The 25,960-nt window shown below is 46.0% G+C and overlaps 1 protein-coding gene across 4 annotated transcripts in view; it reads right to left on the minus strand.

Moving 5' to 3' along the window:
• The window catches only part of TPP2 (tripeptidyl peptidase 2), a 656,253-nt gene that overhangs the window by 34,036 nt on the left and 596,257 nt on the right, over positions 1-25,960 (minus strand). For all 4 annotated transcript variants that reach the window (XM_086934242.1, XM_086934243.1, XM_086934239.1 and 1 more), the window contains one exon: positions 4,873-5,003. In XM_086934242.1, the coding sequence (XP_086790368.1) occupies positions 4,873-5,003 (131 nt within the window). The remainder of the gene's footprint in view (positions 1-4,872; positions 5,004-25,960) is intronic.

The raw sequence follows: 25,960 nt of genomic DNA on the forward strand, positions 1-25,960 counted from the left end.
ATTTCAAGTTTTTTGCAGATGCTCTTTTCTCTCTATCCTCTCCTTTTTCCTTAGACATTGCTCATTGAGTAAGTACGTGTTTTATTTGTTTGATATAATTAAATTTTTTCTCCTAAGAATGATGGTGATTGCACTGTGTATTTGAGATGGTTACATGCGTTTGAAATTTAGATAAACATTTTAAAACTTCCAGAGTCTGTGATTATTTTACTTCAATATAGAAAAGTTAGAGTTATGTACATTGTCACCATCAACAAGTTCAACTAATGGTTCATCGACCAGAGGAAAGAACTATTTGAACAGTGAAAGGGTTAGATTGAGATGAATAGAGGTACCGAATAACTAATCCTGATTACTGTGGAAGTTATAGAAAATTGTATACAAAACTTTGACTCCAGTGGTTTACTCAATTGTGTGTTTATGGGCCCGGTGAGTATATGGTAGTGGAGTATCTGTTGTTGATACGTCGCTGGATCAAAGGGATGCATAAAATGATAAGTGGGATCAAGCTAGACCTGTCCATACAGTTTATCACTGTCATTCCGTCCTGCTTCCACAGTCTTAGGATGCTGAGAAAGATCTACACGTGGCTGCCAAGCAACCCCAGAAAGACAGCCACCTAGGCTCTCATCATCATGATACTAGACTATGGGAACGCGCTCCACTTAGGAATCACCAAGCACCTCACAAAAAGACTGCAGACCATCCAGAAAGGAGCAGCCAGACTCATCCTCAATCTCACATGCAGCACTCACATAACACCACACCTGAGGGAACGCCAGTGGCTCTCAATACACAAGTGAGCAGAGTTCAAGGTACTCATCCAAAACCAGGCACATTCTACCTTAGCCCCGTACACTTTCACCAACCATGCAGGCATCTCTGCTCAGCCGAACTCTTACTAGCACACACCCCACACAATCACAGAAGCAGTTCCGGAGGTCTAGCTTTCTCGAACATCATGCCTAAAGCACAAAACAAACACCAACCACACCACCTCTATTCTTGAGTTCCGTAAGAAGCTAAAGATTTGGCTTTTTGAGTAAGTCCTTTCACCGCTCCTGGGGACTAGCCTCACACACCTGCATAGCGCCGGGATACCATTAAGGGTGATAGCAGACTATATAAAATACATTTAACATAACAAGTGAGTACCTTTATCGGAGACGACCTATAAAAACTGCAGTAGCTTTATTCAGCCTTTTCTGACATGCCTGTGCTACACCAGACAACAAACTGGTAGTAAAATGATACCAAACAAAAACATACTATAATCCACCTCGGATCCTGCAGAGACAGTTCTCAAGAAGTGATTGGAAAAAGATTAGGAGGAAATTGTTGAAGGGTGGACTGGCGGCCCCGGATTTCCAGATATATGGTTGGGCTTTCTTGTTGAAGAACTGTAGGATGATGTTGGACACCTTAGCGAGCTCGGACATTGGGAATATGCTGAGTGCTCTGCTAAAGATGGAGAACTTGAAGCAACAGGGGTTCATGTATAAATTTGCCAAATTTTATAAAAAGATAAAGTTAAAAGTGTTGAAGGATCTAGCAACGGTGTGGTTTAAAATCAGGAGGGCAACGAAAATACCATATTTTAGTTTTAGGGGACCAATTTGGGACATGCCAGGAGCCCCCCTCTGGACTAAAGACGCGTTGGCATTGGTGTTAAAGACTGAGGGGCCCCAGAGATGGGGAGAACTCTTTGTAGAAGGGCATCTGCTACCTTGGAGGTATTGCAAAGAGGAGTGGGGGCACACATTTTCAAGGTTTAAAACCTACAGATTCAAAGTTGGGCGGCCGGCAAGGCAGATCTAATTGGACAGTATAATATGTTTGAAGAAAAGCTTGGGATGGAGAGGCCAATAAAAAAAGAAGTTGCATTGTGGTATTGGTCGATCGTAGAGCTAGAAGATGGACCATTCACTTTGCCGGAGACCCTGTGGGGAGAATGCTTGACAAGATTGCAACAGCAGACCAATGGCAAGTAACTATGTTTACTTTATATAAAGTGGTTAAACCTGCAAACCTAAGAAGAAATCCCTTGTTCACCCTCCACAGGGCATATTGATCTCCCAAACGACTCTCAAAGTTCAAGACTGGCGGAATGGTGGCATGCCCTAAATTTAACAGCGTAAATGAAGATGATTTACATAGGTTTGTCACGTGCCCGGTGATAAAGACCTTCTGGGATGCCGTAAGTTCTTGTATATCAACTATACTTGCCCAGCAGATCGAGGTAAGCCCTGAACTAGTCATGTCGGGAATGTTGGACCTACAAGGTAAGGGCTTGGATGATAAAAACATTTATTTTCTATGCTATATTGTTGGCCCGGAGAGAGATATGCAGAAACTGGGTTTTGACAGACCCTCCGACAGAGTTGAGTTGGTTAAGAGCGTTGAGTGCTATTGCTAGGTTGGATATTGTGGATCGGCAAAAGAAGAGATATAATTTTTGGACTCCTTTTCTGTTATTTTTTGGGTGTAGGGGAGATTTGTAATGGTAAAGGTAAAGGTGTTTCTGAAGTCCTATGATTAAGCTTTCTCAGATCTCGGCTGGTAAAAGTCTTGTGGAAGACCGATAAAGGTGGTATACTTCCTCCTAAGAGCTAAGAAAACCCCTCATATGAGATAAGTTGCCCTAGAGCGGTACCGCGAAATTCAGGGGCGAAGAGATGGCAAATGAGGACAAAAAAAAAAAAAGAAGTGGTAGTGGGAACAGAGGGCAAAGGCTCATGCTCAGAAGCTCCAGGTACCACACTGTCCTGGCCCAATCCTGGGTGATGATAATATCTTGTGTCGGGTTTGGGCTAATTTTCCCTAAAACTCGAGGCAGGAGAGGTCGTGGCATTAACGCATACAGGAGATCCATTTCTTATTGCAGTTAAAACCGCATTCCAGTGACTTTTCTGGAGAAAACTCCAAAGCGCAGTGCATTGGACACTGTGGGATCTTGCTGGTGGTGAACAGATTTACCCAGGGCATGCTGCTTATCACCTCAGATTGGAGATGATGCCACTCGTGATCCGCCGGCAGACTTCAGCTCAGCTCATCTGCTATGGCATTCAGAGATCCTGCCGGATGGCTGGCTACCACAAAGATGTTCTACTGATCCAGACATGTTCAGAAACATAGGGCATCCTGGCACAGGATCCAAGATTCCACTCTTGCATGCTTGCTGTACCACACAGAGGTCATGTTGTCCTTGAGGACCTGCAGTGGACTCTCCATGATAAATGACTGGAAGCTCCTAAAGATTTATGTGAAGCTGATTGGCTGCTGGAGAGCAAATACTTCTTATATCTACCTTGTCCAGGTAATGCACCAACCCCAAACCCAGAAGCAATGCATCCATCAAAACCGTGAAGTATGATTGGTGAAGGGAAGAGTGGTCTGATGCAGGTCAGGTTGGTGGTTGACTGCCACCACAGAAGATCCTCAGCTATTTCTTGCAAGATCTGCATGGACTCTGAGAGGTAGCCCTTGAGCCCGGAACAGTGGGATAATAACCTAAATATCCCACACTTGCTGCTGCAGTAAAGGCCCAGTACGCAACTAAGTCTAGGACAACCCAAATGAAAGGAATCTTGTGGCTGGAGCTTAGAAGGAACTTCGACTCGTTGATAGAAAACCCCAACGATGTCAGGAATTTGGCCATCATTCGGAGGTAGTCCATGACAGACTGTGGTGAGGCTGCCGTGAGCAGTCAGTTGTAGAGTTGATAACATATGTATTCCTGACCTCCGAAGGTGGGCAGCAACCACTGACATCACTTTCTTGAACACCTGAGAGGCTAAGGGATACCAGAAGGGGAGCACAGCAAATTGGAAGTGTTCCAACCCCATCTTTAGCTGCACAAGTCCTGCAAATCCAGGGCCATTATCAAATTTCCTGAGTCTGGAGAGGAAAGAATCTGAGACAGGATGAAAATTTCAAATGTCTTTCAGTAGACTTTCGTTCAGAGGTCCACTATAGACCTGAGGCCACAGTCCCTCTTCAATACAACAATGTAGCATGAATAGCACCCCTCTCTTCTCTCATAAGCTGGCACCCACTCAATAGCCTCCTTGGCCAGCAGATTGGAACTGGTTTCACATGTATTTCAGTAGGTGTCAAAGAGTAAGAGTAGGAGGAGGTGGGCTGCCATTTCTAATGGGCCAGTCTGGATGGAGGATTTATTGTCTAATTTGCACAAGGAATCTATTGCAGAATCCAATGGACCTCAAGAATATTTTGAACATAAGCACATTTCCTAATCTTCCACAAAGAACACTGGAGCTCAAAATAAAAAAAATTAAAGCAGCACCACAGCGATTGAGGCATAGTATGAAAACAGGAGCAACAAAGACCAACTCCACATAGACTAATGATAGAATTGAAAAACGTAAACAAGTAATAGTTTAGAAGTAAAATGGCAGTTTTCTGGTGAATAGATACACAATGGTAAATGAGTCAATAAGCATTAAAAAGAACAATCAACATTAGCATATACGTTTCAGAAGCAGGGATTTTGTTGAATCAGACTGAAGCAAACCTCAGGCCATTAATTTTAGGTGTCAATCATGAGGGATCAGCCTCTACTAATTTGGCTGAGAATTTCTCTATGGCAGTGTAGTCATTAAACGGATTTAGTTGAATGGAATTTTAGATTAATGTTTACAGCAATATTCCACACCCATCACCATATAACCACTTTTATTTAATGACATCTATGACTTAAATACTTAATTTTAAATAAAAACACACATTGCAGCACTGGCATTAATCTTGGGGAAGTATCATTTTACACCACTTTTTCTATAGGTATCAAAACAATTTCTCTATCACTATATGAAAATGGGATGCAAGAAAAACTATTTACTGGTTAGATACTTTTTTATAGTAGCAGCATCTGGCCTAGGATCGGTCTTCATGGCAGCATAGACAGCTAAAGCAGTTTGGTCAATTCTTGAGATAACTTCATTTGAAGCTTCAATGATTTCATTTAGTCGGGTCAATCTTTCCTGTGAGAAAATAGAAAATCAAAGATGAAATGCAAACGAAAAAGAAATGCTATTTCTCAGTTATAAAGTATATTTGTCTGGTTTCGTTAACTTACAAAATGTATTTAGACGAGTGACATAAAAAAATATTCTCCCAATATAAACTAACATTATTTGCAATATTTTTAAGTGTTCTCATTGAGTCATTTAAAGAGACAGTTGAACAACCGAATTATTGAAAATGGAAGCTACGATGTGAGAAGGAAGGTATTATTAACCTGTAACACCTCTTCTCCGCCATGAGACTTCATTAATTTCTTGAACAAAGAATATTGCCAAGCATGTGTGGGATTCCGGAATACTTTTTATGGTTTAAATATGTTTTATTGTTCGAAGTCAGGACATAATACAAACAAAAAAAAACCCCACCTAGATTCAATGGCCGGTGGGTGACAATAAGAAGAAAATAGAAACCTTGGACAGAGCACGAACTAGAAGAGCTAGGGAAGAAAGGGTAGCAAGGGGAAGAACAGAAGAATGAAAAGTGGTTGTTCGAAACATCTCAATGATAAGGAAGAAAACAAGATACTTGTAACTACAGTTATCCAGCAATGGTATCTTTCATAGATTCACATGCCTGAATCATTCCCAGTTGCCGAGATCGGAGTAGTCTATGTCCTTTATCAAACAAAGGACCAAAAGTTGGTTCCAGCCAATAAGCTGCCAGCACCCTCTAGAACACTACCAGCAGAGGCAAGTTCTCCTCAGATTTTCTGAGCACAAGTGAGAAGTAAGTATACCCAAAATCAAAGATAACTGACTCCACGGGAGGAGGAGGGTGGGTTGCATGTGAATCTATGAAAGATACCAATACTGGATAACTGTAATTACAGGTAAGGAACTTGTTCTCTTAGGCAGTATTGGGGTATCTTTCATCGGTTCACATGCCTGAATCAGAATAGCAAGCAGTACCCTAATTGTACTGTCGTTAGTGGAAGGTGGAAGACCTGTAATTTCAAACTCCCAATAATTATCCACTACCTTTACGCAATACATGCACTAAGGGGAAAATCTTGCCGCTCACCAGCCACACGGAGCCATCTGGAGACCATCTCGCCGCCGGACGCCACATTCGCACCTGGGGCCCTGACGCTGTGGTCTCGCCGCCCCACGCCATCGCGGCGGCTGGAGACTACAGCTCCCAGAGGGATGTGCGACGACTTCCGGCTGGTAACTTCCTGACGCTGCGCGCCCGGAGGCGCTACTTAAGCAGGGAGTCCCCTCGGTGGAGCGGGGAAAATCTTGCCGCTCACCAAACACACGGAGCCATCTGGAGATCATCTCGCCGCCGGACGCCACATTCGCACCTGGGGCCCTGACGCTGTGGTCTCACCGCCCCACGCCATCGCGGCGGCTGGAGACTACAGCTCCCAGAGGGCAGTGCGACGACTTCCGGCTGGTCACTTCCTGACGCTGCGCGCCCGGAGGCGCTACTTAAGCAGGGAGTCCCCTCCGCGTCGCGGACGCGCGCGGATGGCGCCGGGCGAAGCCCGGGCAAAGGGCGGGCCCTCTGAGGTCCTCAGTGGTCGGGCGGGCCACCCCTCTAACATTCCCCTCGATAGGTAAGCGTCCAGCTCGGATAATACAATGGGCGATTGTAACGCTATTAGCAATATCACCGATGTACTCACCCAGGGTGTTGATACCTCTGTCTCTCTTATTACATCATTTGAGACATTGAAAGACACTGCATTCAATGAGATTGTTGAAACTGAGAGGAGGTTTTCAATGGGTTTACTTAGTACTAATCAACTAAGTGTAACAGGCAGTTTAAACGGAAACATGCACATAACCCCTGAAGTCATCGTGGTCAAACCATCACATCCTGCTGTCAGTGTGCCCATTGTCCTAGATGACGAAAACACTGTCACATATATAGCTCCAGACCCTGCCTCTTCATTACCAACTACTGAGGTCATTATTGATGTCACCGAGAACACAGGAGCCAAGCGAAAAAGGGGCCCAGTGAAATTAACCTACAATAAAAGGAAGCAGCCCCTTAGGAGTGCTAACCAACCAACACCACAAAGTATGTGGAGCAGGGGAAAGAAACAGAAACAAACTCTACAGACTGTACCCGTGCAGGACCAATCTCATCTGGGTGATGTTGTAGTAATAAATAACGATGCCTCAAATTCAATATCTATCTCCACTCAGTCCCCCAATACAAATAGTTACTACTCTAAATCAGAAGGGAATCTCATTGAGACCATCACGGATACAATTTTTAAACAACTTGAAGGTCAAATGATCAAACAATTTAATAATATTTTTAAAAGACTTGACAGGCTGGAAAATTTAATCAAAAATGATGATGCCAAGAGGAAAGGTACAGCGTGTCTGGATAAATTAAGAGTGGAACGTCTGCTAAAAGACTTGGAATCCTCCAGCCGTGCCCTTACCAGTAGTGATCAAATTACTAACAGGTCTAATGAACCACAGGTCGTCACAAACCCACCAGTGATTAAAACATCTGCGGTGACCAAAAGCATAAGAGGAAGTAATCCGCCTAATTCTGTGTCTAAATCTCCTCTGCCCTCTAATGCTGTTACCAGTGCCCCTGATTCCTTGATTAAATCTTCCTCCCCTCCCAACGCTGTTACCAGTGCCCCAATGAAAAATCATAAAAGTAACCCTGTCACAGGCACTACAACAAAGAAGGTTTCTACGAACTCCAGCCAGCGCTACAATAAGACCCCATACGAAGACACCAGGCCTGTCAAACATCAAGGCCCTGCCTTACACCTTCCACCTGAGGCGTGTCCTTACGTCTTAGTCCTGGCTGGCATCCCACCTTTAAGGGAAGGGCAAGGAGAATCGTGGGTTCAACTGCATAACAAGTGTATTGACTGGTTAACGAAACATAAGGGGGTGGGTTACGACATCTCCAAAGAGATCATATCCACACGTCGAGTAACTTGGGTAGGTCCTCTCTTTAAGAATATTAATGGGGACTGCATCGTAATCAACTTTAGGAACCCGGGCACTGCAAAATTTCTGCTGAATAAAAACTTTGTTCAACACGGTCCCTCCACTGTGGTGACCCCCCTACCGTTAAATTATTTTTATCGTCCCCCACACAAAATGATGCAGCCCCCACCTGTATTCCCGTTACACAACAGGTTCTCAGTGCTCCACGATTTGGGATCACTGGATTGACTGTCCCCTACCACTGAAGAACCTGTTTCTGTGTGTCTTGTCCACGACCAGACAGTGGAAATATTACCTAAGGTACCTCTGCAAATAGCCAAGACTTTTGCACCTAAAATATCATGTGAACAACAGGGGCATATCATGTGAACAACAGGGGCATATCATAGCAACATCTTCCCCAGGAACTGAACAGGGTCCTTGCCTGAGGTTAGATAGGAATCTGTCAATCCTTAGCTGGAATATCGCCGGCCTGAAGGCCAAGATGGAAATTACCTCTTGGAAGGACTGGGTCAATTGCCATGATATATTAATGTTTCAAGAAACTTGGTGTATTGATGATTTGCTGTTTGAGGGGTACAGCTGTTGTAATAGGATTGTTTCGGCCCCCCCTTTGGCCGTCCTAGTGGGGGACTATCTATCTGGGTCAAAATATCTGCATAAGTTAAAATCGACTTACTCCAAACTAATTGCCCAAGTTTCATGGCATTATCATATACTCAAAGGACAAAGTTATGCTTGATCAATTTCTATAATAATGACTTTTTGTCCCAACCTAATCGCAATTTTATTCTTTTATTTGATTTTATCGATGGGATTATGGTTGGACAGAAATACGGGAAATTTGACGGTATCTGTTTAGGAGGGGACTTTAATGCCCATATACACTCGAGAAATCCCCCATGTAGAAGGGGTACAGAACTGTCAAATCTCCTTGCTACTAGAGACCTTGTAAACTGTATGGAATATGTTGGCACAGAAATTAGAGCCGCCCCATTTCCTACTTTCATTGGCCATGGGAGCGGTACTACAATTGATTACGTTTTTGTTTCACCTCCTGTCGCAAATGCTTTAACAAAGGCTGAAGTTGTATGTAAAGTTTATAGCGACCATTACCCTATTGTTATTCACCTACTACTTCCGAGGGGTAAGTGCTCACGAAATGAAATAGGTGCAAGAAACCTCGAGGTTTCAACTGATAAATTGAGGGTAATTTGGAGGGGCGTGGATAATAAGGAATCCTGGGAAAAATCATTAAAAAACATCCAGTTCTGATTGAAAATTGTCTCACTAGTGATGGCCATGGGGATAATATAATTACTATAACAACAAATGATACCTGGGGGTCAAAGAAATGATAGTACGTCAGACAGAATGGATCACAAGACCAAAATTACGCAATAACACCAGTGAGAGTTTCATGCAAACTAGTGACTATAGGCCTAGTCAAGGCTCAAGAGTAAATGGAGAAAATAGTTCCCATCAGAAGCCACACTGTGCCGCCCTCTTTCTCATCATTTGGGTTCTCCTTACCCAGGAGACAAAACGGCCGGTCAGATGTTACCGTGACCGCTGAAAGTGGCAAGAAGGTATGTATGTACAGGAAATGATAGTGGCTACTGAAAAAAGCAGTGTACAGTGATTAAGGTGAAAAGTGAGGGGTAATAATAAAATTAGGTGAATTGGGTAGAGAAACAGAATTTATTAGTATCTCCCAATCCCTAAGATTAAAACGCAGGTGCAGGTGCGGGTTTGAAATAATAACCGCACTAAGTGGTCAACATGTTTCTGCATTACAATGAACAGAGTTTCAAATGCATTCTTCAGGACCTAGTTGGAGTAACACTACTGCTTTTATGTATATAAAATGAAAAAATATCACCTGAAAGTCCCAGGTGTACTCAACCGTATTCTGTTAATGCATAGTATCCAGTGACATCGGATCCAAACAGAAAGACATACAAACAAAGACACAAAAGAACATGAGTGATTCATATTCAAATAATTACCATAGTGTGATCGAAATACATTCACACATAATGTGACATGGGTTCCCAAACACACACTCACCCAAATATGAAGGTTGAGAGGCTTCACCCCACCTGGCTGCAGCGCAGGTATAAGGAGCACCGCTCTAAAGACAATGAGTAATTTTTAGAGGTTTTCAACACGATAAAAATTAAGGAAAACGGAGTTTACATGGAGGCTAGAAGTAAATAAGTAACCCACTTGACGCTTTTAACACATGGATGGCTAGTGGTTCGGCAGTTTCTATGCAGAATAAACGAGTCTGCCGACCCCGCTTCTTGCCGTCCCAGCCCTGGTTTACCCATGGCCTACGGGAGCAGAAGCTGAAGTGTAAGAAACTGGAGAGGATTTGGCGACTTGATTATTCGTCGGAGGCGAAGAAACGGCTGCGCTGCTCCCAAAAGGAGTACTATAATGAAATCAAGGTGGCCAAAAGTAATTACTATGCTGGACGCATTGAAAAAGCCAGTAATAATAGCAAAGAAATTTTTGCTATAGTCCAGAGTTTTTTCTCTCCTAGAGCCGCGCTACCTACACTACCTTCTTCCAATCAATGGTGCGATGAACTTTCAGATTTTTTCTCTGAAAAGATTCTGAAGATCCAGCAAGATCTCCAAACTGCCTTGAACAAGTCCCTGACATCCACCTCATTGCCTATATTGGAAGCTGTTTCTTCGGAAGGTCTGTTTACTTCCTTCTCCCCAGCCTCTGAAAAGGATGTTTTACCAATTCTGTCTGCCCTTAAATCTGGTTCGCCCGCCGACCCCATCCCTGCTAGAGTTCTGGGAGGAGTGTCGGCGATAGTCTGCCAGGAGGTAACTAGGATTGTTAACTTATCTCTTTGCTCGGCCTCTGTGCCTCTGAGTTGGAAGCAAGCCAAGCTCCTCCCATTACTGAAGAAGTCTGGCCTGGACCAGACTATGCCCTCTAGCTATCGGCCCATATCTCTTTTGCCAGCGTTGGCTAAGACATGTGAAAAGATTGTTTTTAGACAACTTGAAGGGTTTATTGAGTCTTCTCACGCGCTCCACCCTGCTCAATCGGGGTTCAGAGCGGCCTACAGCACCGAAACAGCATTAATTGAGGTTTCAGAGGCTATTCGGGAGTGCCTGGATGGAGGCGGCAGGGCGGTTCTGATCTTACTAGACCTCTCTGCCGCCTTCGATACGGTGCCCCATTCGTTGCTTCTGGCCAGATTGGGTGCTGTCGGTATTTCAGGCCGCGCTTTGGGTTGGTTGACCTCATTTCTGAAAGATAGATCACAGCAAGTGTGGGTCCCCCCTTATGCATCTAAGGCTAAGGAACTTACCACAGGAGTCCCGCAGGGGTCTACCTTAAGCCCCTTGCTTTTTAATGTTTATGTGACCCCTTTGGTCTATCTAGCTGAGCAGCTGGGTGCCAAAATAATAGCTTATGCTGATGATACCCAGCTGCTCTTCACCTGGCCAAAAAATCATCTAGACCCCTTGACCGTTCAGAGTTGCCTGTCGCAGGTTTTTCGCTGGCTGGCAATGGCCCAGCTTAAATGTAACGAGGAGAAGACGGAGATCCTCCTCTATGGATCTTTTCCGGATAATTTCAGGGAACAAATTTGGCCCTCCGACCTACCCTGTCCGAACTCATCAGGTGCCCCTGTAAAGAACCTAGGTGTCTGGTTCGGACAGGATTTAAAGTTCGGGGAGCATATTAAGAAACTAACCGGTACCTGTTATGCCACTCTAAAGGCCCTCAGAAGGTTTTTTCCCCTCATTCCCGGCAAAGCTAGAGAGACTGTGCTTAGAGCGTTGATTTTATCACGCTTAGATTATGCAAATGCACTCTTCAGTGGCCTACCTGATTACATGGTCCGTCGACTTCAGGTTATTCAAAACTCGGCAGTCAGGTTGATGTTTCAACTACCCAGGAGAACTAGTGTTCGTGAACATCTGCGCAGCCTTCATTGGTTGCCTATTGCCAATCGTATTTTGTTTAAAATTCTGGTCCTAGCATATCGGGCTATCAATCAGCAAGGTCCAGTATACTTGCGGAATAGATTTGTTCTTTATGCTCCTAAACGGGCTCTCCGCTCGGCTAACCTTTGTCAGATGGTCCAGCCTAAATTTAAGCTTGCCAGAACTGGAGGCAAATCCATCTCTGTTAAGGCTGCTAGAGTATGGAATGTTCTTCCTTTGGCCCTTCGCACTGCCTCCTCACTTTTGCAGTTCAAGAAGGGACTCAAAACATACCTGTTTAATATTACTCTGTAATCTCTCTCTTCGGTGTGTTAGTGGCCCCGCCTTTTTATCATGTACTCATCGCGCCAGGATACTCCTGAGTAATAGAGCGCGCAATAAAAGGATTTATAACATAACATAACCAACTGGCACTTATGGCGCCGAGGTTTGGGGTTACACAAACTGTACCCATATCCAAACGGAAGAAAATAGGTTCTGCCGGAAGGGGCTGGGTGGGGTTATTTGCTCCCCTCACTATGTATGTCAAAATGAACTAAACATCTCATACATAGAAGACTTTGTAAGATCTAGACCAGCACTCTTCTGGCTAAAGATATGGATTAACCCGGCTGCCACTCTGACCCGTGATATAATTTTGGACTGTTTAAAATGTGATAGGGCACACTGCATACCATGGTTAAAAGCGGTAAAAGATTGCCTTGATAGTGTAGGGCAGGGTTTTCTGTTTACCACACCCAGTTTAATAACTCGCTCCCATAAGACCATTATTCTTAGGGCACTATATCATTTGTATAGAGAAGAGCGGGAAAGGAAGAACCTGTCTAAATGCACTGTTATAAAATATATGGGCCATTTTGAACCTCACACTAAACATCCAGGCCCTCCACACAGGTATTTATGCTTGCATCTTGGCAGATGGAATAGGAGCTTACTGTTTCGCTTCCGAGATGGCAGTATAGTAAACTTACTAAACTTCCCCTTGGGTTACAATAAACACCAGGAAACTCTGAATTGTCCATGTAACCCTAACATGAAACAGAGCCTTATGCAATTTTTGTTCTTCTGTGGTTTTTATAAAAAGCTTTCCGCTCATTATTTAATACCTTACTGTAGAAAACATGAATTGACTAGCTTTAAAATAGCACTGAGGTCCTTTCTATTACTGGGATCGGACGAAGTAATATTCAGGGTGAGCTGCTTCCTCAAAGCTGCTGTTAGATCACGAGCCACTTTACATATCGATGTATAATAACCGCACATGCACTTTTCTTATGCACTTTAAAATTTCTCATTTGCACATTTTTTGCTTCTTTGTAAATTATTAATGTGGACCTATTAATGATGCTGTCACTATTCATCCATTTTTTAAATTATGTTTGTTAGAATTCAATTTTAATTGTATATAAAGCTGTTTTTAGCAAGGAGGGACAATCTGTGTGTAGATGCGAAATTGAAATTGATATTGGTTGATCGGTCTTAGATTGTTTCCAAGATGTCATTATTGTACTGTATTGTCTTGATTGTATTTTGTTTGTACTTTTATGGATGTTTTTATTCCGAATAAAGATCTTTTGACTTGACTTGACATGCACTAAGCATTATATTCTATAGCAATGTTGAAAAAGATATCAATATAACCATTAATGTAATCATATAGATACACATAGCTCATAAATCAGAGTAAGAAATCACTTATTAAATACATTTGTACAATCACTGCATGTACTTAAAATTAGACAAAGCAAACAACAAAAGAGTCTTCCTTAGGAAACTTAAAGAAATCTGACCTTAGTTAAAAAGATGTCACACACAGCCAGTCCAACCGCTGCATCTTCCTTTTGCGGAGACTAGAGGCAATAGTGTTGTGAACGTGTGGACATTATTCCATGTCGCAGCACGGCATATCTTGTCTAATGTCACTCCAGCAAACAAAGCTGTAGACGCAGCAACAGTTCTTGTGAAGTGAGCTTTAGCTCTCACTGTTCGAGGTTTATTTGCTTTTTCGTAGCAGAATTGTATCGCAGAAGCCACTGATCTGGCGATTGTTGCTTTCGTTACTGCGGTTCCAAGTTTGCCTTGACTGTAGGCCACCAGAAGTTGATCTGTTTTCTTTATCTCCTTTGTTTTGTGAAGATAACATTTTAACATCTTTTGATGTCCAATGTATGTAGAGCCCTTTCGGCTGGGTTCGATAGATTTGGCAAGAATGTTTGCAGTATTACCTGTTCATTTAGGTGAAATTGTGATGGCACTTTCGGAATAAATCTTGGATTTGTCCGAAGGGCTATGCAGCTTTCTGTAAATTGTAAGAAAGGTTCTTTTATTGTAAACGCTTGCAATTCACTCACTCTTCTCGCCAAAGTGAGAGCCATCAATAGAGAAAACTTCCATGTAAGAAATTTAAGCTCTGCTTTATAAATTGGTTCGAATGGCTTTCGCATCAATTGCGTTAGAACCACATTGAGCCTCCACTCTGGAGGAAGTGCGTACACCGGAGAAAAGGCGTGGAAAAGACCTCTCATGAATTGCTTTATGAGAGCAGATGAACAGAGAGAAGGAGTGTGAATAGATTTCCTTTACCGGGAAATTGCTGCCAGGTGAACCTTAACTGAAGAGAGAGAGGCATGACTTAGCTAGCGACAGTAAGTAAGGCAAAATCTGCTCAGCAGGAGTTTGTACTGGATGAACTTTGTTCCTCTCGCACCAGCAACAGAAAATCTTCCACTTCAGACGATATGTCTTAAATGGTCTTTCAGCACGTGACTTGGCCTGTATTTCTCTACAATCTTGTGAAATATTGAGATCCTTAAACTCTAGGAATTCAGGAGCCATGCGTGCAAATTAAGAGAATATGGGTCTGGATGGAGCACTTGTCCCTTGTTCCTTGATAACATTGTGGTGATGGAAGACGACGAATGGGTTTGTCCTGCGACAGCAGAAGTAGTTCCGGAAACCAATACCGTCTTGGCCAGCGCGGAGCAATCAAGATTAGGTGACAGCCTTCTGACTTCACCTTGATAAGAACTCTGGGGATCAATGGGATGGGAGGAAATGCGTAGGCATAAATCCCGGACCATCGCATTAAAAGGGCATTCCCCATTGACCCCGGTTGTGAGAACTTGCTAGCGTAAACTGGCATCTTGTGTTCTTTCGTTGCAAACAGGTCCAGAGTTGGCTTCCCCCATTTACGAAAGATCCTGTTCACTTGCGTCTGTTCTAGCTCCCACTCGTGGCAGCTGGACTGGGATCTGCTTAGTGTATCTGCCAGAGTATTGTGAAGACCTCCTACATGTTCGACCTTCAAAGAAATTCCGTGGAACATTGTCCAGTTCCTTAACTCCTAGGCCTATTGAGATAGCGTTATGGATTTTGTTCCCCCTTGTTTGTTTATGTTTGTTTATGTAGTACATGCTGGCCGTATTGTCCGTACGGACCAGCACTGAGGTACCTCTTCTCCTTGGAAGGAACGCCTGTAGTGATAAGAAAATTGCCTTGAGTTCCAAGATGTTGATGTGGTGCCTTTTCTGCTTCAAAGACCACTTCCCCTGGATTTGTAAATCCTGCAAATGACCACCCCATCCCTCCATGGAGGAGTCTGTCGTCAAAATGAAATCTGGGATATTTTGGAGAAAGGTTAATCCTTGAGCAATGTTCACCGTCTGAGACCACCATTGAAGTGCCTCCACCATTCTTGTTGTGATTCGAATTGCATCTTCGAAAGATCCTACAGTCTGTTGCCACTGTTTCTGCAGTTCCTCCTGCAAAGGTCTCATCTTTAACTTCGCTGAAGGTACTAAGTTTATCGCTGACTAGCACATCCCTAGCACCGATTTGAATATTTGAACAGAAACGGACCTTCTTTTTGAAATGGTCATTGCCAGCCTTTGGAGTTGTATTTGTCTCTCTTGAGACAAGAATGGTTTGCATTGGAATGTGTCCAGTGATGCTACCAGAAACAAAATTACTTGGGTTGGATGCAATTTCGATTTTTCCCTGTTTAAATTGAGTCCCAATGTATTGAAAAGGTGGAGACAAGCTGCCATTGTCTGATCGGCTTCCTGCTTTGATACAACTTTAAGCAGCCAATCGTCGCGGTATGGAAAAACTTGAAACCCCTGAGATCGCAAGGCTGCAGCTACTAGTGCTAGGCACTTGTGAAGATCTGCGGTGCTGGCTTTAAGCCGAACAGGAGCACCTTGAATTGATAGTGGGTACCAGCCACTGTGAACCGTAGATATTTCTGGTGTTTCAGGTGAATTGGGATATGAAAGTAAGCGTCCTCCATATCGAGAGAAGTCATGAAATCTCCTTTGTTTAAGCATGCCAAAATATTGGAAAGAGTTACCATCCTAAAACGTCTGTTTTTTGAGAAACTGGTCGAGTTTGTTTAGGTCCAGAATTGGTCGGCATCCTCCTGACTTCTTTTGTATTAGGAAGAAGTGAGAATAGAATCCTTTTCCTTTCTGATTGGATGGTACATTCTCTATAGCTTCCTTGAGGAGCATGAGCAAGACTTCTTTTCATAGTAAGTGAAGACGAGGGGGAGGGGGACTCCCGGGTGGAGTAATGGGTGTTTTTCAATAAATTCTAGTGTGTGACCCTTGGTGACTAGGTCCAACACTCAGCAGTCTGAAGTGATCTTGCACCACCCGCTGTGCAAAAGTAGAAATGTTTGCGCCCACCGGTAGAGAGGGAAAAATGACTGGCACCCTGCTGTACTCATTGCTTTCTGCCAGAGTCATAGCCCTGTTGAGGTGTTCCCTTGTGACCAGCTGTTGAGGATTGGCGGTAAGCTGATGGGTTGTAAGATTGAAGATATTGAGATTGATATGTGTATTGTTGATTTCTTTGATAACCTCCCTTGTAGGTGGTGAATCCTCGCCTCTGGTGCCTCTAAATGGTACCCTTCTATACCGTAAAGACCCTAATGACTTGCAGTATTTGTATTGTTGTTTATAGAAGACCGTCATCAATATGCTTACCGAAAAGTGACTCATATGCCATGTCTAGGATTTTTACCTGAACCTCAGGTCTGAAGGTAGTGGCTTTCAGCCACCCCTAGCGTCGAAGCACTGCCGCTCCTGCAAACTGCCTAAAACTTGCATTTGCTATGTCAATAGTCTCAGAGGCAGCCCTTTCACTTTCCAATAAAATCTTTCTAGCGGCTTTCTTGTTTTCTTCCAGGATGAGGTCGATCAACCCCGCCATATCAGACCACATTTGACGGTCATAACGGTTAATAATGGCTAAGGCATTTGCTGCCCGAATTGATGCTGCCATTGCCGAGAATTTCTTCCCCAAGAGGTCCATCCTACATCCCTCTCTGTCCGGAGGAGTAGTAATTGGTGTTTCTGGATTCTTTGACCGTCTCTGTGCGACCTGGGATATAACAGAATCTGGTCTTGGATGACCAATAAGGCAAGATGTACTATCTTTAGGAGCTTTATATTTTTTTTCAACACGTGACAGCACTGCTGGTATAGATGCCGGCGTCTTCATGATCTTCACACCCTCCTGCCAAATATAGTCTATGATCGGGATCGATCGTACAATCCTTCTTGTGTCCTCTTTAAAATCATGAAGAAAAAAATCGGTCTCACTGTGATAGGTAAGTGAAACCTATTGGCTGCCCTTTGCATTAAATTATTAACCCCCCCCCCCCGATGTCCTCGGGGGAGAATCCGAAGGTCGGTGTGGAGGAGGTGACCGCGTCGGAATTACGTAATCATCCCAAGGATCCGGAACAGCAGATGGATCCGGTAATGCTTCTTCTTCCACTTCTTCCGAAGAAGAAAATCTGAGGAGAACTTGCCTCTGCTGGGAGTGTTCTAGAGGGTGCTGGCAGCTTAGTGGCTGGAACGAACATTTGGTCCTTTTTTTGAAAAAGGACATAGATAGGCTATCAAAGCCAATGGCCATATCTTAGTAGCCTATTTATTACTTATGGCACTACTTTTGCATTTTACTGTGGGACTCCCATCTCAGCGACTAGGAATGATTCAGGCATGTTATTCTATGAAAGATACCCCAATACTGGCTAAGGTTAACATCCGGTTGGCGGAAGTAGGAGATCTACTGGAGAGTGGGGTAATTATACGTTAGTCAGTAGAGTGAGCTGCCTGAGTTAGGTGGACTACACGCAGGTATGCCGGACAGGTCAACTTCCTAAATTCGTTGGAGAGAAATCAGATACAGAGTCCCCATGTGTTATCAAACATGGAAGAGTGTGAACCAAAATGGCGGGCAGTTTCTCCATTGCCAAGAGCTCCCAGAGTTTGTGTAGATAATCCAGTCTTGTAGGTATTGTTCCGGAGCCCCAACAGAATAAGATGACTTGTTTAGTGGCACCAATCGGTAGTGCAATAGCACACCCCAACACCAATTTCAGACAGTAGGTAATGTATTTGGGAGGTTTTAGAAATGGGATTTCTGTTTGGCTAAGGCTTGCGCCAAAGCCAGGCAGAAACAACCACTCTAGTCAGGGGAAGGGAGTTGCATGCTAAAGATAACCCCTGCTCACCCCCTTGGTAGCTTGGCACGAGCAGTCAGGTTTACCCCGGAGGCCATGTGTAAAGCATATGCACACACACACACAGCAACAACATACCAGGCACACCACAAAAGTAACTCCAAACATGGTTATATCAAAAATAGCCTTTGTATTCTCATAACACATTAGAATAGAAAACACATAATATACATGATGACACCTGGCAGTAGGTCATATTTACAAGGGATTATTTACACCTGACAGGGCCCACTGTCAGAACCATCACAAAGCGAACTTAGTAAAAGCAATACATCTCGTAACCGTACAACCAGTAACCACTGGTAATCACTGTACTTCGCATCAGCCTGTAGATGAACTACATTATGCACAGTATCACATTAGGCACAAATTACATTCTGCGCCAACTTTACCAGCATAAACACATTATACAATCCTCTCATAAGTCTAAACGCATTAGACCTTAACCTCCCAAGTATAACTCATATTAGGGGCATAATTCACAGTGGAACATAATCTCACTAGCATAAACCATACTATGCAAAACAACCTCAATCATAAAAACCACATTCAGAGGTATCAAAACAGGGTGCGTAAATCATACTTCATGAATCACATTTCCTAGCACCACATAAATCACATTTGGGCCTGGCACCCTATCACTCCCAGTCCCCCTGGCCAACTGGCTATCTCAAAAGGGGCTCAAACGTCCTGTGTCCAGAATGCCAGGGCTGCTGCCTAGCAGCGGAATCCATTTGCACCATTGCGCAAACCTCAACGGTGCAGCTGGCACGAAGTGGTGCGCAGCTGTGAATGTAAGGGGGCAAAGGAGTGCATCTCACTCCTAACTTCAAAAAGACATGCCCCCAAAGCGCTGTGGCCTAAACGATGCAGCTACCCACTACCTGCTAGGCAGCTGTGAATATCAAAGTTAGGCCTGGCACCACTATGCCTTCTCATGCAAATGTGGGCAACGTTGCAGCTGCCCGTGCTGGTGCGGCACAGCTGGGGAAATAAGTATGGGTACTGGCACCACTGTGCCGCATGAACCCCTCTGGACCTCCTAAAACAAATGGGGGCAACGTTGCAGCTGCCCACTGTCAGGCGGGGCAGCTGGGATGGCCAAAACTACAAGCCCGGGAACATTAGGGTTCTCTAGCCTCGCACACAAATATGTGTCCTCTCGTGGGAGCAACGCGGGCTCTTGAAGAAAAAAATATTCCCCACGTTGGAACAGCCCCCTATCAGGTGGGGGTCGCTCAGAACTGGTTCTGTGCCTCACTCGGCACCCCCACAAGACTTTTAAATCACATTAGCCCCATCGTTGGAGTGGCCTGCAACGGCCAGGCTCCTGCACAGGGGGACTTCTCTTCTGTCGGCCCCGGGGCTCGCAACAAGTAAATGGGAGCCCCGCTGAGTATTTCCTGTCTCCCGGGTGTCCACGGCCAGCCGCGCTGCCATTGGCGGCCGCGGCAGCCTCTTCTGACTCTGTGGACTGCGGGTAGGACTCGTCTCCGGGGCTCCCCTCACTCACGGGAGCCTCGCACCAAAATGCCTCGCTTCAGGATGAGGCGTAGCTTCACCCGGCCCCCCTTCTTGGGACCGGGACTTCATTATGGAGCCCGCAAGGCTCCAGACTGCTTCCGGCTGGCCCAGGCCCCGCCCAGGGGCACCCGTCCCAGCAGATAATCCATGATGCGGCGACAATGGGAGGTGAGCACCTGCAGTCAAAACAAAGTCTATGGCCATAGCGGCAATATCCTGGGGTGGGCACCAGCCAGGGAACAAACACACGGGGTGGGCACCGCTGGGAATCCTCCATCGGGGGTGTTTTTTTTCTCTCTCTCTCTCTCTCGATCTGTCTCTCTCGATCTCTAGACGCTGTGGAGATCTATTGCTCCTGCTTGGGAGAATAATTAAAATAAATGCTCGAAATGCGCTACAAGCACGGTCCTGCAGAAGGAAGCATCAGGCTTTAGAGGAAGGGGCAATGCAGGGCCCAAGGAGGCAAGCTCTCCTGGCAGCCTCCCCTGGGCCCCAGCAGCAGCATGCCCAGTCAGGAACAAATACAGCACACTGCCCCCTTTTCATGGGGTCACATCCCCTATATTTATATCAGTAAATCCCTTTGTGTCACAGCACAGGGCTTGGGAATACCAGTCAGAACTGCTTTAGGGGGATGTGGAGCACTTTGTTTTGTCCAGCTCCTCTCCCCTTTGTCTGGTGAGGGCTCAGTGATCAGACACACCACAGGGGGCGGAGCCAGCATTGTTGAGGGAAGGCACAGCCCTATTCAGGTCCCAGGTGCAACTCCTCCCTCCCATCTGCATGCAGATCTCTATTCATCGCTGAGCTGACTCACCCTGTCTTCTGAAGCCACCCACACCCCTCAGCTCCTGTCACTCACAAGCCAGACATGTAATTCACATCAGGCAGGCAGACACATAGCACACAGAAATGCCAAGTTCTAACACCAGTCACCATAAATCTGCGCACACCATTGCACAGCATGTATTCTCACAAGTTCACACATACTAAACTCGCCCCTGCACTCTTCTCATACCATGAATTACCATGGACACACATATCCCCCATGCATTCCTATAGGAGGGCAGGCCCATCTCACCACACATACACAGAGTGCACACACTTTACAATGGACCTCAGTGCTAAAGTGCTCAGCGGCCCAAAAGAACAAGTTACTTACCTTCGGTAACGCTTTTTCTGGTAGATACAGTATCTGCCTGTGGATTCCTCACTTTGTGAATATCCCCCTTGCGCCAGCAACGTTCGGAAAATTCTTCGTAGCACGCCGGCGTGGACAACGTCATAGGAGCACGGCATCGCGCGCGACTCCGTCTGACGTCACGGACTCCTCATAAGGCCCACGTCGGCGTGATGACGTCAGTTCCGCCCTTTTTTCCGTGCCGTCGAGGCACCCGGACGGACCAACAAGTACATATATATATATATACAATGTACACAGTACATGCAACCAAAAACAATTAAAGTGCAAAACTATACAATTTCAGATATACAAAATCATAAATACATTTGCACACAAACCCAGGTATAGCAGAGTGGACAACGGGGAGGCGGGTGGGTCAGTGAGGAATCCACAGGCAGATACTGTATCTACCAGAAAAAGCGTTACCGAAGGTAAGTAACTTGTTCTTCTGATAGATACATCTGCCGTGTGGATTCCTCACCTTGTGAATAGAGTCCCACAGCAGTCCCCACTCCCGGAGGAGGGTGACCACTCTGCTATACCAGGAAATCCTGGAGAACAGAGCGCGCGAAGTGGCCGTCCCTCCTCACCTCAGCATCCAAGCAGTAGTGCTTCGCAAAAGTGTGGAGGGAAGCCCATGTCGCGGCCCTGCAAATATCCTCAACAGGAACACCTCTAGACAATGCAGAACTAGCAGATTTTGCTCTAGTTGAATGAGCTCTAATACCCTCAGGAGGGTCCTTACCCGCCAGAGAGTAGCAAATCTTGATGCAGAGAATAATCCATCTGGAAAGTGTGCGCTTGTGCACCGCTCTGCCCTTCTTGCAGCCAGCAAAACCCACGAAGAGCTGATCGTCAATACGATAGTCTTTAGTCCTATCAAGATAGAAACTAACCGCTCTCTTCGGGTCCAGGCGATGAAGCCTCTCCTCCTCCTTGGAAGGGTGTGGGGGAGGATAAAAGGTAGGAAGGGTAATGGATTGTCCTAGGTGGAAGGGAGTAACCACCTTAGGCAGAAAAGCAGCCCTGGTCCTGAGAACCATTCTTTCAGCATGGATGGACAAGAACGGGGGCTTGGAACTAAGAGCCTGAAGCTCACTTACCCTCCTTGCCGAGGTAATTGCAACCAAGAAGACCGTCTTAAAAGAAAGAAGCCTCATTGGACACTTGTGTAAGGGTTCAAACGGAGAACCCATCAGATAAGTTAACACAAGATTCAAGTCCCAATGAGGAACAATAAAGGGAGAAGGAGGGAACTTATTAGTAAGTCCCTTCAAAAATCTTAATACTACAGGAGATTTAAAAAGAGAGGGCTGATCTGGCAAACAGAGAAATGCCGATAAGGCCGAAAGATATCCTTTGACAGTGGCAACAGCAAACCCTTGCCGTGCCAGAGAAAGAGCAAACAGCAAAATGTCAGACAAATGAGCCTTTAACGGGTCAACATCCCTCTCCCTACACCAAGAGACAAACTTAGACCACCTTTACGAATAGATGGACTTGGTGGAGTCGCGCCTGGCAGAAAGAATGACATCCACCACATCGTGAGGGAGAGAGAAGGAATTCAGATTGCCCCGTTCAATCTCCAGGCATGAAGGTGTAATGTCTGGAGGTGGGGGTGTAGAACCTGCCCCTCCATCTGAGAGAGGAGGTCTGCCCGGAGAGGGAGACGGAGCGGCGGGTGAGAGGAGAGGTGGAGAAGATCCGTGTCCCACACCCTTCTTGGCCAATCCGGGGCGACCAATATGACTTGGGCCCGGTCTTGGCGAATCTTCCTCAGAACCCGAGGAATCAAGGGTATGGGAGGAAACGCGTAAAGGAGCTGACCTCCCCAGCTCAACTGAAACGCGTCCCCCAATGCTCCTTGCATCAGATACTGGAGACTGCAGAATAACGGGCAGTGAGCATTCTCGCAAGTGGCAAACAGATCCACCCGAGGAGTTCCCCACATCTGAAAGATGTCGAGAACAACCTCCGGGTGAAGCCTCCACTCGTGGTCGGCAGAGAACTGCCGACTGAGAACGTCCGCACGTACGTTCAGGACTCCGGCCAGATGATTTGCCATCAGACAAATCTGGTGGTCCTGAACCCAGGACCTGAGACGCAGAGCCTCTTTGCAAAGACACCACGACCCTACTCCTCCCTGCTTGTTGATGTACCACATCGCGGTCGTGTTGTCCGTCAGGACTTGGACCGACCGACCGCGAAGGGAAGGGAGGAAGGCCTTGAGCGCCAGACGTATGGCCCGCAATTCTAAAAGGTTGATGTGAAGCAACCTTTCCTCCGGAGACCAAAGACCCTTGACCTCCAGATCCCCCAGATGAGCACCCCACCCTAGAGTGGATGCATCCGTTATCACCGTGGCCACCGATGGTGGAAGCTGAAAAGGCTTTCCTTGTGACAGATTGCCTTCCACGCCCCACCAAGACAGATCCGCTGCAGTCTCTCTGGAGATCTTCACTGACTCCCCGAGATCTCCGTTGTGCTGATACCACTGCCTGCGGAGGCACCACTGGAGTGCTCTCATGTGCCAGCGTGCATGGTTGACCAGGAGAATGCAAGAAGCCATCAGACCGAGCAGGCGAAGGACCTTCAGGACCGGAACAACCGCTACATTGTGAAATAAAGGAATCATTTCCTGAATGTCGCGAATCCTTTGAGGTGGAGGGAATGCACGACATACAGTAGTGTCCAGTACCGCACCTATGAACAGGTTGCGCTGGGAGGGCACAAGGTGAGATTTGGGCACGTTTATCGAAAAACCCAACCTGAACGACAGCTGCGATGTCTCTTGCAGGTGATGAAGCACCTTCTCGGGCGACTCCGCTTTGATCAGCCAGTCGTCCAGATACGGGAATACAGGTATCCCCGACCTCCTGAGATGTGCCGCCACCACTGCCATCACCTTGGTGAAAACTCGAGGCGCAGTAGTAAGTCCAAACGGAAGGACCGCAAACTGGTAGTGTTGCGAACCCACCGTAAAACGGAGATACTTCCTGTGCGACTTCAGGATCGGGATGTGGAAATACGCATCCTGCAAGTCGATCGACACCATCCAGTCTTCTTCCAACAGCGCTTGAAGAACCTGCGCAAGAGTGAGCATTTTGAATTTCTCCTGCTTGAGATAGAGATTCAAAATCCTGAGGTCCAGGATTGGACGTAACCTGCCATCCTTCTTGGGGATCAGGAAATACCAGGAGTAGCACCCCTGACCCCTCTCCTGCTCCGGGACCACCTCTATCGCACCTTTTTTGAACAAAGCCAGGACTTCTTCATGCAGGCGAATAAGGTGGTCCTCCGAACAAAAACCCTGGCAAGGAGGGTAATTGGGCGGGAACTCCTGGAAAGGAAGAGCATACCCATTTTCCACGAGATTGAGAACCCAAAGATCTAATGTAACCGATTCCCAATCCCGTAGAAAATGAATAAGCCGACCCTCCACCGGAGCCACATGATCCAGAATGGCGGATCTAGGGCTGCTTTGCTGCAGAGGGAGGGGGTTGATTATTAGAGGAAGAGGAGGAGGAGGAGGCCTGGCGTCCACGACCACGGCCCCTTTGCTTTCCTCTGTAGGTTTTATACAGAGGATTCTGTCGCTGCTACTGCTGCTGCTGACCTTGGTTGCAGGAACGAAAAGTGGATCTGCCAAATCCCCTGAACTTCCTAGTCGCAGAGCCCCTTGTCTGAAGTCCCAAAGACCTCGCCGTAGCCCGGCTGTCCTTGAATCTTTCCAGAGCTACGTCAGCCTTCTTACCAAAGAGGCCTGTCCCATCAACTGGCAAGTCCAACAAGGTAGACTGAACATCAGAAGAAAAATCGGAGGACTTAAGCCATGCGGCCCTTCTTGTTGCAACAAAGAGCCCATAATCCTGGCAACAGAGTCCACCGTGTCCATACCACTCTGTATAACCATACGAGCAGCAGCCTGAGTATCAGAGACCACTTCGTTAAAGTTCTTCCTATCGTCCTCTGGAAGCTTAGATGAAAGTTGTTTCACAGAGTCCATCAACGCATGAACATATCTCCCCAATAGGCAAGTAGCATTGGTGGATTTCAAGGCCATGCTACCCGAGGAGAAAATCTTTTTAGCAGACTGGTCCAATTTTTTAGAGTCCTTGTCTCCCGGCACCTGAGGGAAAGAGCCCGCAGCCCTGCTGGAACAGGCGGCCTGCACTACCAGACTCTCCGGAGCAGGATGCGAGGAAAGAAATTCAGGGTCATCAGGAGCCACCCTGTAATGCCTTGCCACTGACCTGGAAACCGCAGGAGCAGTCAAAGGTCTCTTCCAAACCTCCTTTATTGGCTCAGTCAATGCATCAGTAAAAGGAAGTGTAGGCTCTACAATTGAAGAAGGCGAATGCAAAACTTCCGTAAGGATGTTGGGCTTGTATTCAACTGTGGGCAAAGTCAAGCCTAGCAAATCTGCAGCCTTCCTAATAACAACGTGATAGGGTGCAATGTCCTTAGATGGAGTATCTGAAACGGATGGCAAACCCCACTCAGGAGAAAGTTCCAGGCCACTTGCGCTTTGGAGGTCCTCAAAACAATCCCCCTGATCTTGCAACTCTCCTTCCTCAACCTCGGAGTCCATATAATCCTTCTCCTCCAGAAGGCGTTGTGCTCCGCGCCTCGACCATTCCATGCGGACCGAAGTCGACGGATCCAGCAACGACTCCGACGGCGCCGGAGCCGACGTCTAGCGAGGAGCTTGAGGACGGGAAGCACCGCGATCCGAATCACCACGAAGCCGATCCGGAGTCGGCGAAGC

The sequence above is a fragment of the Lissotriton vulgaris genome, chromosome 8 (genome assembly GCF_964263255.1).
Source record: "Lissotriton vulgaris chromosome 8, aLisVul1.2, whole genome shotgun sequence".
Lineage (NCBI taxonomy): Eukaryota > Metazoa > Chordata > Amphibia > Caudata > Salamandridae > Lissotriton > Lissotriton vulgaris.